The sequence below is a fragment of the Odontomachus brunneus genome, unplaced genomic scaffold (assembly GCF_010583005.1).
Source record: "Odontomachus brunneus isolate Ranch 3 - 2012 unplaced genomic scaffold, Obru_v1 Obru_scaffold_007, whole genome shotgun sequence".
Taxonomy (NCBI): Eukaryota; Metazoa; Arthropoda; class Insecta; order Hymenoptera; family Formicidae; genus Odontomachus; species Odontomachus brunneus.
Window position 1 is genome coordinate 1106444 of NW_022639457.1, and position 14115 is coordinate 1120558.

General features: G+C 35.5%; 1 protein-coding gene across 8 annotated transcripts in view; it reads right to left on the minus strand.

Annotated features, from left to right (window-relative positions):
* Positions 1-6: 6 nt before the first annotated feature.
* Positions 7-14115, minus strand: part of LOC116853842 (diuretic hormone receptor-like) — a 47928-nt gene continuing 33819 nt past the window's right edge. For 6 of the 8 annotated variants that reach the window (XM_032835109.1, XM_032835105.1, XM_032835107.1 and 3 more), the window contains 9 exons: positions 11196-11382; positions 10591-10684; positions 7534-7627; positions 7299-7379; positions 6730-6806; positions 4696-4815; positions 3475-3660; positions 2034-2188; positions 7-1474 (listed from right to left, as the gene is read on the minus strand). In XM_032835109.1, the coding sequence (XP_032691000.1) occupies positions 1315-1474; positions 2034-2188; positions 3475-3660; positions 4696-4815; positions 6730-6806; positions 7299-7379; positions 7534-7627; positions 10591-10684; positions 11196-11382 (1154 nt within the window). In that variant the 3' untranslated portion in view covers positions 7-1314. Of the gene's footprint in view, positions 1475-1691; positions 1909-2033; positions 2189-3474; positions 3661-4695; positions 4816-6729; positions 6807-7298; positions 7380-7533; positions 7628-10590; positions 10685-11195; positions 11383-14115 lie in introns of all 8 variants that reach the window. The other 2 variants (XR_004380043.1, XM_032835110.1) reach the window with 2 other exon arrangements.

The following is a 14115-nucleotide window of genomic DNA, read 5'->3' on the forward strand; positions in this document are numbered from 1 at the left end:
TACGATATGTATGTAACTGTACATATGTACACTTGAGAAACAGTGATAGAATTGTTATAAACCAGTGTAATAATAAATAGACAATGTCGTATATATTGCGATTTACGGATAATGCTTACTTTATCAATATACTATAATATACATTATATCCTACGTTAAACGCCGATTATTCGGTCGTTAATTTCCCTATAAAGATTGATCCATGGACATGTAAGACATGTAAGGAGATTCCTAGTTTATATCAAAATTATACTGTTATTATATATATCTGTCATTTTTATCATTTTTCTCCAATAATTTGTTTACGTTCCTCTACACCTGATAAGTTTTATTTAGGTAATCGATAATAAAGCCGAACGAGCAAAATTTCGATGATATAATTGTGATTTTCCGGCAAAAAAGTAGCGCACACATCGCGATACTTATCGGACTAAATTAACAATCAACATTCTATTGTAGAACTTAATTCCGATCATTGAGAATGCTGATTATTAATCGTTAATCATTACACAGATGCGCTATATATTATACTGTTTTCAACAGTTCGCTCTAATGTACAATGTTCCCTTTATCGACGATTTTGGTCTTTTCCTGATAGAAAGTATTACTGTTAACATTTGCAATGGAGAAAAAAATTGACAATTTATCGAGAAATTTCGGTCGATATATGAACGCGATTGCCTAATGTTGTCTTTGTACGAATCTCAGACATGATTCCACCCTCGATAATTGTAAATTATCCCAAACCCAATGATTCCTTTCAACTATATTTTCGAAGAATAAAAAGATATGGAGAATCTCGAAACGCGCAAGATATTACATCACCGTAATAATTTTTACTGTCTAAGTTAAATGCTGTCACGTTGTAAAGCTTCGTAAAACTCGACAAAATGGGTAATTATCAACACTATTAAGTTAAACTATTAAAGTAAATAAACTAAAATCAGTTACGATTAAAACTATATTCAAACTGAGTTTTAAATCTCAAAATTGAATCAAGGAACTAGCGTATTTTTTAAAGATTTAGATGGCACTTATCTCGCTAATTTCTTTTATCGGCAAACCTCTTTGTACGACTTTGTACGATTTCTATCGACTCTTCGAGAGCGACGGTTTCAATAATAATTTTTATATAGATATATACGTGGTTGAAAATTTTTAGATTTTTAATATTGAAAATACCTTTAGAAAAAAAACTCTTGTGTTGAGGTGCGAAAGTTATCGGAATCTCCTCGAGAACGCGGTTGATCGATGAAGCAATCCGTAACGACGAGGCTCGCCCATCGTCGGAATTCCTCTCACGCAATTCCTGTCTCACTCGTTAAGGTCTTCCGAGATGACTTTTTTGGATTTATCGAGGAACGTCGTGGTGGAATTCGGACCGATCACTGTCGTGGTGGTTGTTTCGCTCACAGTGGATTCTCGTTTACGATACGGATTTGATGGTTGGCAATACAACCTGTAATTGACCTCTCTATGTGCAAAAGTGTAGAAATCAATCTCCTCGGTATATCATCAGAATCTACTAGACACAATCTTAATTTTTGAATTTCTTTGTCGAACAATTCCAACTGACTTGTAAATATTGTTGATTTTATTCTTTCTTAAAGGTCTTTCAAGAAACAAAGAGAAAATTTACTATTTCTTTTATTTTAACAAAATGCATTAATTCTTTAATACTAATGCCGTACCAAGAATGAAATATAAAATGATTAAATTTCAGAAAGATCTAATTAAATGCAAGCTATGAGCCAATATGAGCCGGCAGGCATAGATGGTCTGGTGTAACACTCTTTCGAATTATTCATCAGTCGCGGAACGTTTCAACCCCCAGCTTCTACTTCTACGTCAGTTACCGCCTCGAAGAACGAACAGGAGCCAGAGTAAGGTTTGGAGAACATTTCGCAACTGCGAACAGAAATGACAAAATATTACGCGAGAACATCTGTTCGTGCCGACTCGTATCACCCTTAATAGCTTACATTTATCTGGAAATTATTTCCGTCAAGACGTACGTGTGAAAGGAGAAATACCTTATGCTCTCCGTTCTCGAGCGAGGCGACCAATTGTTATAATACCTCCGGCCGGTGCCGAGATTTCGCGCGGTGCTCCATCGCGCGAAATGGTGCTTCAGAGCATTCTGCACCTCCGTATTGAGGAAACAATAAAACAACGCCACGAAGAATCCCTGAAAGTGAGAAGAAGAAAGAATTATTCGATGTTTTCAGTTTTCAGGAAAATTTTTATTTTCTATCAGGCACTCTTTCCTATTTCGCGTGAAAAAGAATTCTCGTCGTTTTAGAATTTGATTAACAGTTCGTGCGCGCGATTCTGCTCCAAATAATAGTGCTAATAATAAAAGTGCTCCATCAAGCAAAAACCACTAAATGAGTATTAAAAAGAAATCAAACGTAGACAGGAATCGTATAAGAACAATAATTTGACAAGTATCCCAGATGGACATGTAATCTCAAACAATTTTTTAATAATTTAATGCGCTTATTTATAACAATGGGTCTGTTTATGTCAATCCAAGACTTCATGCGTTTGCATATAGATATATCGGATATGGACTGGTAAATAATAAAACAGGAATTTTATTTATGTTTTAACCATCGTGACGAGGAAACTCATCGACGGTTGACCGGTCACGAAAAATAACGTGTTGAATTCTAAAGCGCTGAATAAATTTTCAAATATCACAAAGTATTTATATTTTAATACATTGTGTACATTGTGTGTATAAACATGCACTTTGCGCGACAACAGAAAAAGTGCATACATATAACAGTCATTTATTGACCAAAACAAGAATGTTATATTGTTCGTTATGTAATGTTTATTATTCACTACACGATATGTAACTCCGTTTAGCACCGGAATATTCCACGAATGTTTTATAAATATTATTTGTAAATAATTCCACATTCTATGAATATACCAAAAACACTGTTATATGTTTACAGTATATTCATAATATATCTGAATGATCAACTAAAAATATTCTATAATAGTGCATAGAATATTTACAAAATATACGTTAAACATTAATTTTGCTTTTACAATTGTAAAAGAATAATTTTAATATTTCATTTCGTAGATAAGTTTCATTACTAAATTATAATAAACACGTATTATTACTTTGGAATATTTGGAAACTATTCAGTTACATGAATACATTGCACATGCGCGGTAAACAAACCTTGTTTATGTTCTAAGAACATTCTTTAATATTATAAATATATATGAATGTCTATTTACAATATTATATTTTCATAGAATATTCGATTGGAATATTCTAGAATTAAAAACATTTGTATTTCATAAGAATATTCAGACTATTTTGTGCTATGTGGGATAGTTGCATACTACGGCAAGGCTTAATTAAATTAGGTAGCTCTCAATGAAGTTCCTTAATTAAAACAAAGAAGAGAAAGAAAATTAAACTTCGTTGAACGAACGATCTAGTTTTACCTGGGAAGAAAGAAGAACCGCGCGTGCATAGGAGAATGCATTCGCGACTTGTCCCTCGGTAGGTCCCGCTATGACCAGCACATAGGTCACTCCTAGCAACGGTATTAATACCAAGAGAGCTTTACTGGCTTTGCGATATTGCTGTGTCTCCACGTTGTTGGCGGACCACAGCTTCGTTATCAGCACCTACGCAAAAAGAAGAAACAAGATTAATTCGATCGTCAGCGTGATTTTCCTCCGGCGCGAGAATATGCGATAACGCCCGTTGATGACACGTATTTTAAGTAGTGCTGTCAGTATAAAGCAAGTATTTTCCACGCGGAAAAAACGTTTGGTTGGATTAACGAAATTTCTCGTGAAATCAATCATCAATCTCGTGAACAAATCAGAAATATTCCAATTACTAATATTCTGTTTGTCAACAAGATTTCTGCACGAAAAAAAAAGATTTGGTTGAATCAACCAAATATCTGGTTGAATTTAAACGATCCAGAAATTCCAATTGAAGTAACCCGAATTCTGATTAAGTTAACAATTCTGGTTAAGTTTAAGTTAACAAGTTAAGTTAACAAGTTTTTGGTAGGCTAACCAAACATGTCTGATTATTTAACCAGAGGGTAAAAGACGTGTCTGGTTAAATAACCAGACATGTTTGGTTAGTCTACCAAAAATCTTGTTAACTTAAACAGAATTTCTGGATAGTTCATATTCGACCAGATATTTGGTTAATTCAGCCAAATTTTTTTTTCCATGTAGTTGACTAGAACAGAATTCTTGTAACTTCAAGCGGGATTTCTGGTTCATCCATGTTTCACCAGAAATTTGTTTAATCAAACCTTTTTTTCCGTACCCAAGTATCCAGACTTGCAAATATTATCCGGATACCCGACTGAAACAAAACAATTTTTTTAATAGAATCACGTTCTTCTTTATATTTGTATTTTTTTTATTAAAATCCGCGTATAAAAATATATTGAAATAAGATGAACGAAAACTGAACACTGCTAGACATTTTGTACATATATATACATTTTTTTTACGTTTATACATAGAATAAATGGAAGAATAAGTAAAAAGAGAAACAACACTCTAAGAATAATCTAAGAAATATCCGGATAATATATTTGAGATACTTGGATAGCCAGATAGTATCCGAGAGATACGCGAATATTGAAAATTGATACGACTTTGAAGTCTCGATGTCAAAGACCGGTTACTCACCCACATAATCATGAAGAGAAATATAACGTTGACTGCTAAAACTATTATAGCGGTCGCTTGATAAAACCAGTCGTACGGATGCGGGATCATCCAGGGACAGTGTCTCCAGAGCGCCACTTCCTGCCGGTGTTTACGATCGTGTCTATAATTACAGCTCAGTCATGCAATATCGATGGGAGTTTGCAGGTAGGGATTAAATCGAGACAACAACAACTTTATAAGCGCTGCAACGTTCATTAAACACTTTTCAATCCAGCGCGCGGTATGCCCCGACACCGGTATTACCGAATACGTTTTGCATTTTCCACTCCCATGAACGAATATATCTCCAACTTTTCTTTCGCACCGTGTATAGACGTATACATACGTATGTACAGACGCGGGCAATAAGGTTGACTGGTTTCAACTTCACGCGATTCAGTTTCTAAGTACGTCGTAACCAGGGTTGGGAAAGTTACTCTTTAAAAGTAACTACAGTTACAGTTACAGTTTTCTTTGGTGAAAGTGTAACTAGTTACAGTTACAAGTTACTGGCTATGAAAAGTAACTAGTTACGGTTACAGTTACTCAAAAAGTCAACGAGTCGTTACTTTTAAGTCACTTTCTTGAAATAATTGTAAATTATTATTGTAAATACAAAAATCTTACATTTTAAGCTTTACTAAAATGTAAGAATTGAATTTTATAATTAATATCTATTATATTAATTAATCTATCCACTTAATAAATTTTAAATTTATACTTAATATAATAAAAATTTAATGACAGATAATATGATCTTGTAGAGATAAAAGAATTTAATCACATGCTCCATAAATACGTTGATAAATTTTGTATAGGATAAGAAATCCAAGGATAAAGAAATCCAAAGGATGGAATTTCCCAAGTACAGAATAAAAAATATTTAGAAAAGGTAAAAGGGTAAAAAAGGAAAGGAGTAGGATAAGAAAAAATAGAATAAGTAGCAAAAAGGAAAAAAAAGTGGATGTAGGAAAAATGTAAAATAAGGTAAAAACTAAGAACTTCCTGGGATATTGTAAGCTGAAGTAAAATAAAGAGATATTCTTCACGTTGATAAGTTTATTAAATTAATATACGATTACTATATAATTTTAATTTTATTTTATGTTTCCCAAGTAACTATTAAAGTAACTGTTAAAAAAGTTTTAAGTTTCTAAAAATAAGTAACTAAGTTAAGTTACAGTTATAGGTAGGAAAAAAGTAATTAAGTTACAGTTGCCGAAAAAATGTGACTGTAACTGTAACTTCGTCACAAGTAACGAATTACTTTCCAACCCTGGTCCTAACTGGAAGTGAGATAAGGAGACTCTGAATCGCGTGAAGTTGAAACCAGTCAATTTTATTGTCCGCGACTGTACACGTATATATACATCGCAGTTACCTATGTTTATTTACCTATGTTTCGCGCGCATTTTTTATTTTTTGACTCGGATGAGTTTCAAAATAATCGGCTCAAAGAGTCTGTGGTTTACCGAGCTGCCATCGCCGTTACAGAATAAAGGAACGCTCGTTCCTTTATTCTGTAACGGCGATGGCTTTAATGAGTTTCTAGTGGTTCGCAGCCACAATCGATAGACTATTTTCGCCTTTGCCGAAACCTTTCGTGATAAAGAGGAGAGTGGATGCGATCCAATAAAGAACTTTTTTATGTGATAGTAATAAAGACCAAACGATTTCGCGTCAAACATCCAGAACGTACACGTCGCGTGTGATGATGTTTATCGACGTGCAACCCGTTCCCGCGTTTACGGAGACACGTTCCGGACGCGTTCACCACGTGGGCGTTACACACGCTCCACGTGTGCGTCTCAATCTCTATCATGTACTTTGGACGTGGCGTTAACAGGCCAACGTGGCCTGAAATTTTGATCGGCACTTTCGGTGTCGTCGGCGCTAACGGATTCGACGCGTCGTCGCTATCGGGAAATGAAAGATTTCTCGCGGAACATCAGACGGAAATTCGCTGTCGGATACGTGTGTCCGAGAAGACGCTGCACTCGTTTATATTCATACCTGGTTGGCCTGATTCATGACGTTCTGATCTAGCGACTTGGCGATTCCCCACGCGCCTATTACGAGCACAGGTGCACCTGGATTTATATTTATTTATTTATCAGTTTGGATTTCTCGTCGGGCAATGTGATTTTCTCGTCTACCCTGTACGAGCACTGTATGAACGTCTATCAGTTACACAGCGTGAGACGTGAGATAAAGCGGGAAATTTTAATATCTTTATAGGCGTTCGAAGCTCCTTCTGGAGAACAGCGAACTTAATTTAAAATTTAATTTAAAAAGATATATTAAGAATTTAATTTTAAAGAGATACAGGAAAAAGTACTCTTTTTACGTTCCTCGCTCTTAGGATTAAGAAACTTTGACCAATCGTTAACGGAAAGGAAACATTGAAATATTTTGTTAAGGAAGAATCTATTCCATCCTATATATTCATTTATTAAATGAAATTTTCTAATTTCTCCCGCTTCTCTCGTTCGTCCGGCCAAGTCCTGTCGCGCGATTGGCAACTATTTCGAATTATTCACAAACTCCGAGATAATTATTAATGATGACGAACGAACACTCACCCCAACCGATTACCAGGCAGAGCTTCAGCTTGATATTATCGCCGGTGAACGTTTTCACGACCAGCAGATACAGGTACAGACCTACGAGAATCAAGTAGTCAGTGCAGGAAAATGTACAATCGATCGGCGAACTTCTATTAGCGGAAGTGAACTATGTTCGCGTCTCTCGCACACGTCTCTCGGACACAAGAGATGTCACGCGCGAAATTTGCGGAATTAACGGGATTAAACTCACCCTCGACGAACATCCAGAAAAAGTTCGTCAGTTGGAAGTAATGAAGGAGGGAGAAGAGCGTCACGCAAGTCGGTATATCCGTTTGCATGGACACCTAGAGAAGAGCCGTGTAAAAACCGTGTAAAAAACGTGACAAAAAAGAGAAGAAGAACGATTTGTAATTAGTTGACCAATTTTTCATAAAATATAAATGGAATATGAAATATTAATGGAACATTATTGTGTAACTAACAGTAAAATATGAAAACGAAGCCTCGTGCATTTTACGTTATGTATATATAATAAATCTCTTTCAATCCTGTCAAAAAAATTCCACGAGATCAACGACGCCTAATTAATCGTGGCTAATTAGTCGCAAAGTAAAGTGAAAAAAAATGCTGACTAACAATTTCCGGAGTCATTTTAAATAGTTACGTGAAGGATATCGATAGTCATTTACTATTATTATTATTACATTATTATGGGCGGAATAAACGTATATCGCGCGGTGCTATTCAAAAGCATAATCGCCGTAATTAGTTTTCTATAGGTGTCTGTTAAGTCGCCTCGAGGATTATCTCTAGTGCGGTGAAAACGCATTACAGATCCTGTGCATCCTGCAGTCGGGTGCTGTGCGGATAACCATGATATTTGTCAGTGACACGCGCGGCAAATTGATCTGACAGGTGGAAAAGCTTTTTACCATTTTGCTCTTACCTCTCTCTCTCTCTCTCTTTCCGTCTCTCTGCTTTCCTCTCTCTATCTACCCATTTCTCTATCTATCCATTTCTTTCTTTCTCTCGCTCTTTGATGTTCATTAATAAAGAATAACGCGCCACTCGTTCTTTTTACTTCTCCCTCTCACGCCTTCACTCTTCATGGCAAACTAATTTTAGCAGTCAAAGCGTAATGGAATTAATATTGCAGCGTGATGTACCGTACAAGCGACGTTTCATTAAATTTAAAGTAATTTTGTGCAGCGCGTGGTGCGTATTGCACCGAATGGTTAATAATAGAAACGTGAATTGGAAGAAAGGGATTTCGAAGGCAAAGTCGGTATATCATTAACGCTGGCGTACGCGTCGAGATATTTTGTGATTTAATCCCGTGCAAGAACACTCATATAATTAATATTTGCTACGAGTAAATGAGAAATCGCAGATAATGCGATTATGACCAATACTTTAACAACAAAATGCAGTTTGCAATGTGATAGAACGCACATGTAAAATATCTGCGATATTAACTGTTTTAATATGCAGCGGATATTATATTATGGATTTATATTTAATACGTTATCTGAAAATATTATGATTATTTTATTCGAGAAATTAAAATGAATATTATATAGCAAAATATCATTAATAGATCATATCTAATATATTTATATATTATAAATATATAAATATATATATATATATATATATATATATATATATATATAATACATAAATATATTAGATATGGTCTATTAATGTAACAAAAAATTAATCGAAATTAAAATGTCTCAGTTCTGCGTAATGGAAACTAATTTCCTGATAAAAAATATCTATATATGTACAGACATAAATAATATACATATAATTGAACAGCTCGTTTTAATGTCCATTTTTGTTTCTAGTTCTACTTCCATTTTCCAATTTCGAATTTTATTTCCTTTCTAGCAACTTAATTTCTTTTCTATAATAACGTATAATATTTTAGTTTGTTCGGCATTCACAATATAAAAATATTACATTGTAATATTGTATGATACAATCGTAATAATTTTATTACAGGAGAGATTTTCTTTAATTAAGGTATAGTATATCGCGCTATTGTATACGTTAGTATAGGGATATTGTATTTTATCGACAATATTATCGATATTTCCTTTCATACTGCATTTCGCAACGCAGCGGAAATTAAAATCGTTTATACGTTGTGTAAAAATAATCTAATGAACATCAAAGTTTCATTTAGTAAAATTATATTAATATACGTTAAAATAAGTTAATTGATATGCACTTTTTTTTAATCCCTGGCTCGCGGTATTTTTTTTTATTTTCATTTCAAGAGGAAGACTAATAGAGAGAATAAATAGCATAAGAATTAAACAAATTATATTAGTTGTAAAATAAGCTTATGATAAATAGTGAATTATGGACTTATTAGATGCAACAGGTAGAAAATTATGAAATTATCTCTAAATTATTAATAACCTTAAGGACTTAAACTTTCTCTCTATTGTAAATAAGTCAGTGCTGTAAAAAAATAACAGCTAGCGCCCGGCTAGAATTAAACTTTGATCGTATTCGTTTGTAAAATCGGATATTATCATCCTTTCGATAATAAATGTTGAACTGATCGTCAGCTCACGGTCGTTATAGAAGATGTATTACGGATTTATAAAACTTCGTTGGGTCGTTAATAATTTCATTGACTCAAAAGATGAGTTTTAAAATGAGCTTACAAAAGATAACTTTAAACTATTATCATCTATTGTTTCGTTATCATTTATAACAGAAATATAGCTAACAATCCGATGAACTTTTGCAAGTATTTAATATTTTCTTGCACGATTTATAATCACAGTCTTCATGGAGTTACGTTAATTAATAATTAAAAAGTTGAATATCGTGACGATCACTATGATATCATCAAGTCTCATTAAAATCAGGGTAAAGTACAATTAATTACACTTGAAAACTCGTTCGTACGACTCATAAAGACTCAATAAAACGAGATAAAACATACATGTGTCCCGAATTACTTTCTAGTGTATCTTTCTAACTTCAACCGTCAGAGTTAAGTCTTTGTGCAATCAAAGGAAATCAACATGTTGTTAACACAATGCACGATTTATTTACGGGCATATTGCAGACCCGTGGAGCTTATATATATGTATTTGCTGTATAAGAAGCGACATATTACCGGTTTTATATCCTCAACAATGTTACTGTAACATAATGTATATGTACGTAAGTGTGCGTACGCAAGAAATGTAACTATTAGGTTGCTCCGGTACGAAGTATGAAAACGTCAATATTGAACCGATACGTTATGTAACAGTTGAAATGCTTCAGCACATTCTCTCACCTGCATCACAGTGGTTAACATCCACGTCAGGTCAGCCAGAATGTATGTGAGCATTAGATTCGTGTGTATGTTGTTTCTAAGGCACCGTAACTCCCTGCAAAAGAAACTCTCACCGTAACGAATCGAACAATGCGAAAAGTTCCTTCATTTTCGCGCGAACTAGTCAGAGAATACGACGGATATAAAAAGAATAAGACTCCGCTATTTAATAAAAAGCAAAGAGAGGAAAAAGCTACACTGAAAGAGGAAAAGTATTTAAAGAATAGTAACTGTTTCTTCGGTGAGTACATATTCACTTAAATCTACATTCTTTTATTTAAATACAATTGCTTTTCCATGAAAACCTAAGGTTTCCTTAAGTTTCTAAGAAAGCCTATATTATCTTTCTTACTTGGAAAATATTTTATATTGGTATCAGTAAATCTGTTATTATATAGTGTGCCCACCAAATAAATGCTTACTATTTCTTTGATGCTTTTTTCTCAATGTGGTAAGAGGAAGAGCTCTTTTACCAGCTATTTCCTTCCTTTGCATTTGACATGACAAGCCGTTGATATTTATCGCCTAAAGAGAGGAGAGGTTTGTTCAAGAGAGATTTCACTCACTTGTAATAGATGAATATGCAAACCGCCACTACCAGGGTGAGTAGAGAGAGGCTGTAGCCGATGAAGTACAGCATCGTCGTGATTTCCACCCCGCCCTCGATCGCCGGCAGCCGCACGTCGCGGCATAGAGAATAGTTGGAGTAATTGTCCCATGTCCCGTTGGTCCAGCACCACCGACTGGCGTTTTCTAGAAAGTGCGAAAGCAAGTGCTCTCCTTGATCAGTATGCCGCCGCGTTCGCGCCATCATTCCCTCGAGCGTTTCCGGGCGCGCAGCGTGCGTCCGACAGCCACGCCAAGATAAATTAGCCCGTCCGCGAGCACACCTGGACGATGATTGCGCGAGAGCGAAGTAATCCACGAGAGCTCACGCGAGAATTCGGTGAGTCGGACGCGACTCCTGAGCAATCTTGATCTTCTTCACAGTAATTGTAATAGAAATCGTATCGATCCGCGCTTGTTCTGACGTCCTTCGGACGAGCTTCTGACGAGGCGATCGAGGGAGATCGAACAGAGAAAAACTTTTATCACCGCCCGCAGAAACCGTGCGAGTCGTATGGTCTAATAGAGTCGTGACATCGAACGGACCTCTAACGGTGAATAATTGAACACGTAAATAAACGTTTCTCTCACGGTCTCAATTTTATATGACCCTACTCCTAAAACTTTACGGCCACATCGTGTGCAAGCGCGTGGAATAGGGTGAAATTTATCGCGTGTGCTTCTCGGACGTGATGGACGCCGGAACAGCGTGCGGACGGAAGAATAACGACGCGATTGTTGGAACGACGTGGAGATAATTATTGATTATTATAAAAAAAGAAACAAAGAAATGTAGAAGTTGTAAAAGTGCGAGGGAAGCGAGAGAGCTCAGAAAGGAAGCGTCACGCGGTCGGCGGCAGAAAGATTGCGACACTTACTCTCGATGTATTTTAGAAATGCATCTGCTGTCCGATAGGAAAATTTATCTTCTGAGAAGTTGGAAAACACATTTTGCTAATGGATACGGATACATTGCAAAACTCATTGAAAAAAGAAAAAAGAAAAAGAAAACGTGTCGCAATTTCTCTTCCACACTAAGTACGCACACACATCGAGAAGCAGAGAGGAGTAATCCTCTAATAAGAAACATGAAGCGTGAAGTTAGTTTGAGTAATTGGAAAGGATCGCGCCAAGTGTTAGTTACGATATAATCGACTATCGGAAACTAATACTGTTTTTTCTTCTTTCGTCGTGAAATATCAAGGAGGGAGATCGACGATGTTGCAACAGATCCGACATCACCACCGCCACCACCACCGCTACCGCTACCACCGACCCGACGTCACCGTTATCTAAATATTCGGAATACGTCATGTTCGCCTGAGTGGTCCGAGGGATCCTCGGCATCCTCGACAATTTTTCACGATCACGGAGCGTCATCGGATTGCTGTGGATATCGGCTACGTTGCATTATTCACAACCACGAAGAGAGAACGAATCGATACCGCAGAAAAAGAGGTCGTCCCCGAAGCAACCAGATGCTGCAGCGGTAACATTGATGTGTCGCATATTAATGGCATTCTTAATTTGTCGACAGACCGAGATAATGAATTGTCTCTTTTTCTCTCTCTCTCTCTCCCTTTCTCCTCTTTCTTCGTTGATTCGCCGGACATTTATAATACCTCGAGTGAATACCGTGAATTCCACGGTGTCGTTTTCTCTCCTCTCTTCTCGCTCACTGATTCGCGTCCCACGGGTGGATCTCAGAGTTTGATATCAAGTTGAAAGAAACTCGCTTGATCGACTTTTACGATTAAATATTTAGAGAGAGAGGGAGAGAGAGTAATGAAGAATTTTTATTAGAGATCTATGAACCTCATGCGCGCGTAAGCATCAATAATTAATTTAATCGTTATTAGATACTTCTCAATATGAAACTTTCCTTAAGATCAAACTTCAGGACTTCATTTAGTCGCATTTTTTTTCTAACTTTCTTTTCATATCCAATATTGAATACCTCACCGTAATTATGCTCCCATAATTAGAGTTAGAGAAACTATTTCTTAAAAGAGCAAAAGTGGGGACTCTGAGATAAATGTAAAGTCGGGTTTTCCACAGAGAGAACGTGAATTAAACGACGGGGTGATCGTTTTTGATCATGAAGCGTCGATAGAAGGCATTAATTAACGAAGATATCAGGACACTTTTTTCCGCGCACGTTACAAATTGATCGATTGGACGATTAATTGCAGAAACGTGACGTGACGGCGCGATGCGATAAACAAATTACTTTGCTCCATTTGCCGGTGACTAATCGAGAATTTCTTTCATCTGCTTTACGATCCTTTTCTTATCGATTGTGTCCAGTGAATTATAGGATATTGCTTTCAATAAAATATAACGTGCAAATAATAATTGACAAAAATATCGTCAAAAATATTTTAAATAACGTTCCTATTGAACTGAATCGAATTCAACTCGATTCTCCGATATGCTAATATTGTAATATTTGTGTAAATCAGTTCTTCTACTGCGATAAAAGTACATCGAAGCTAACGCTAGTAAAATTCTGATTAATAAAAATGTATTTTATAAATTAAAAAATAGATATATTAACTTAAAAAATATAAACTAAAAAGTATAAAAAATATAAAGACATATATATATATATATATATATATATATATATATATATATATATATATATTAGGACCTTAACTTAGTTTCCGCCCGCAAATGTTAGATGGCAATGCAAACAGTTCTAGTAGTCATTACTAACGAAACAGGTAGTTTGTGATTAATTTCGACATTTCTCGATAACATTCAGTCAGCATACACAATTATTTTCCTAAACAACAATTTCTTTTGCTTTGTGAAAAATGGAACGCGATAAAGTGTTTTTTCGACATGTGCTTTTGCACTATTTTGATTTGAAAAAAA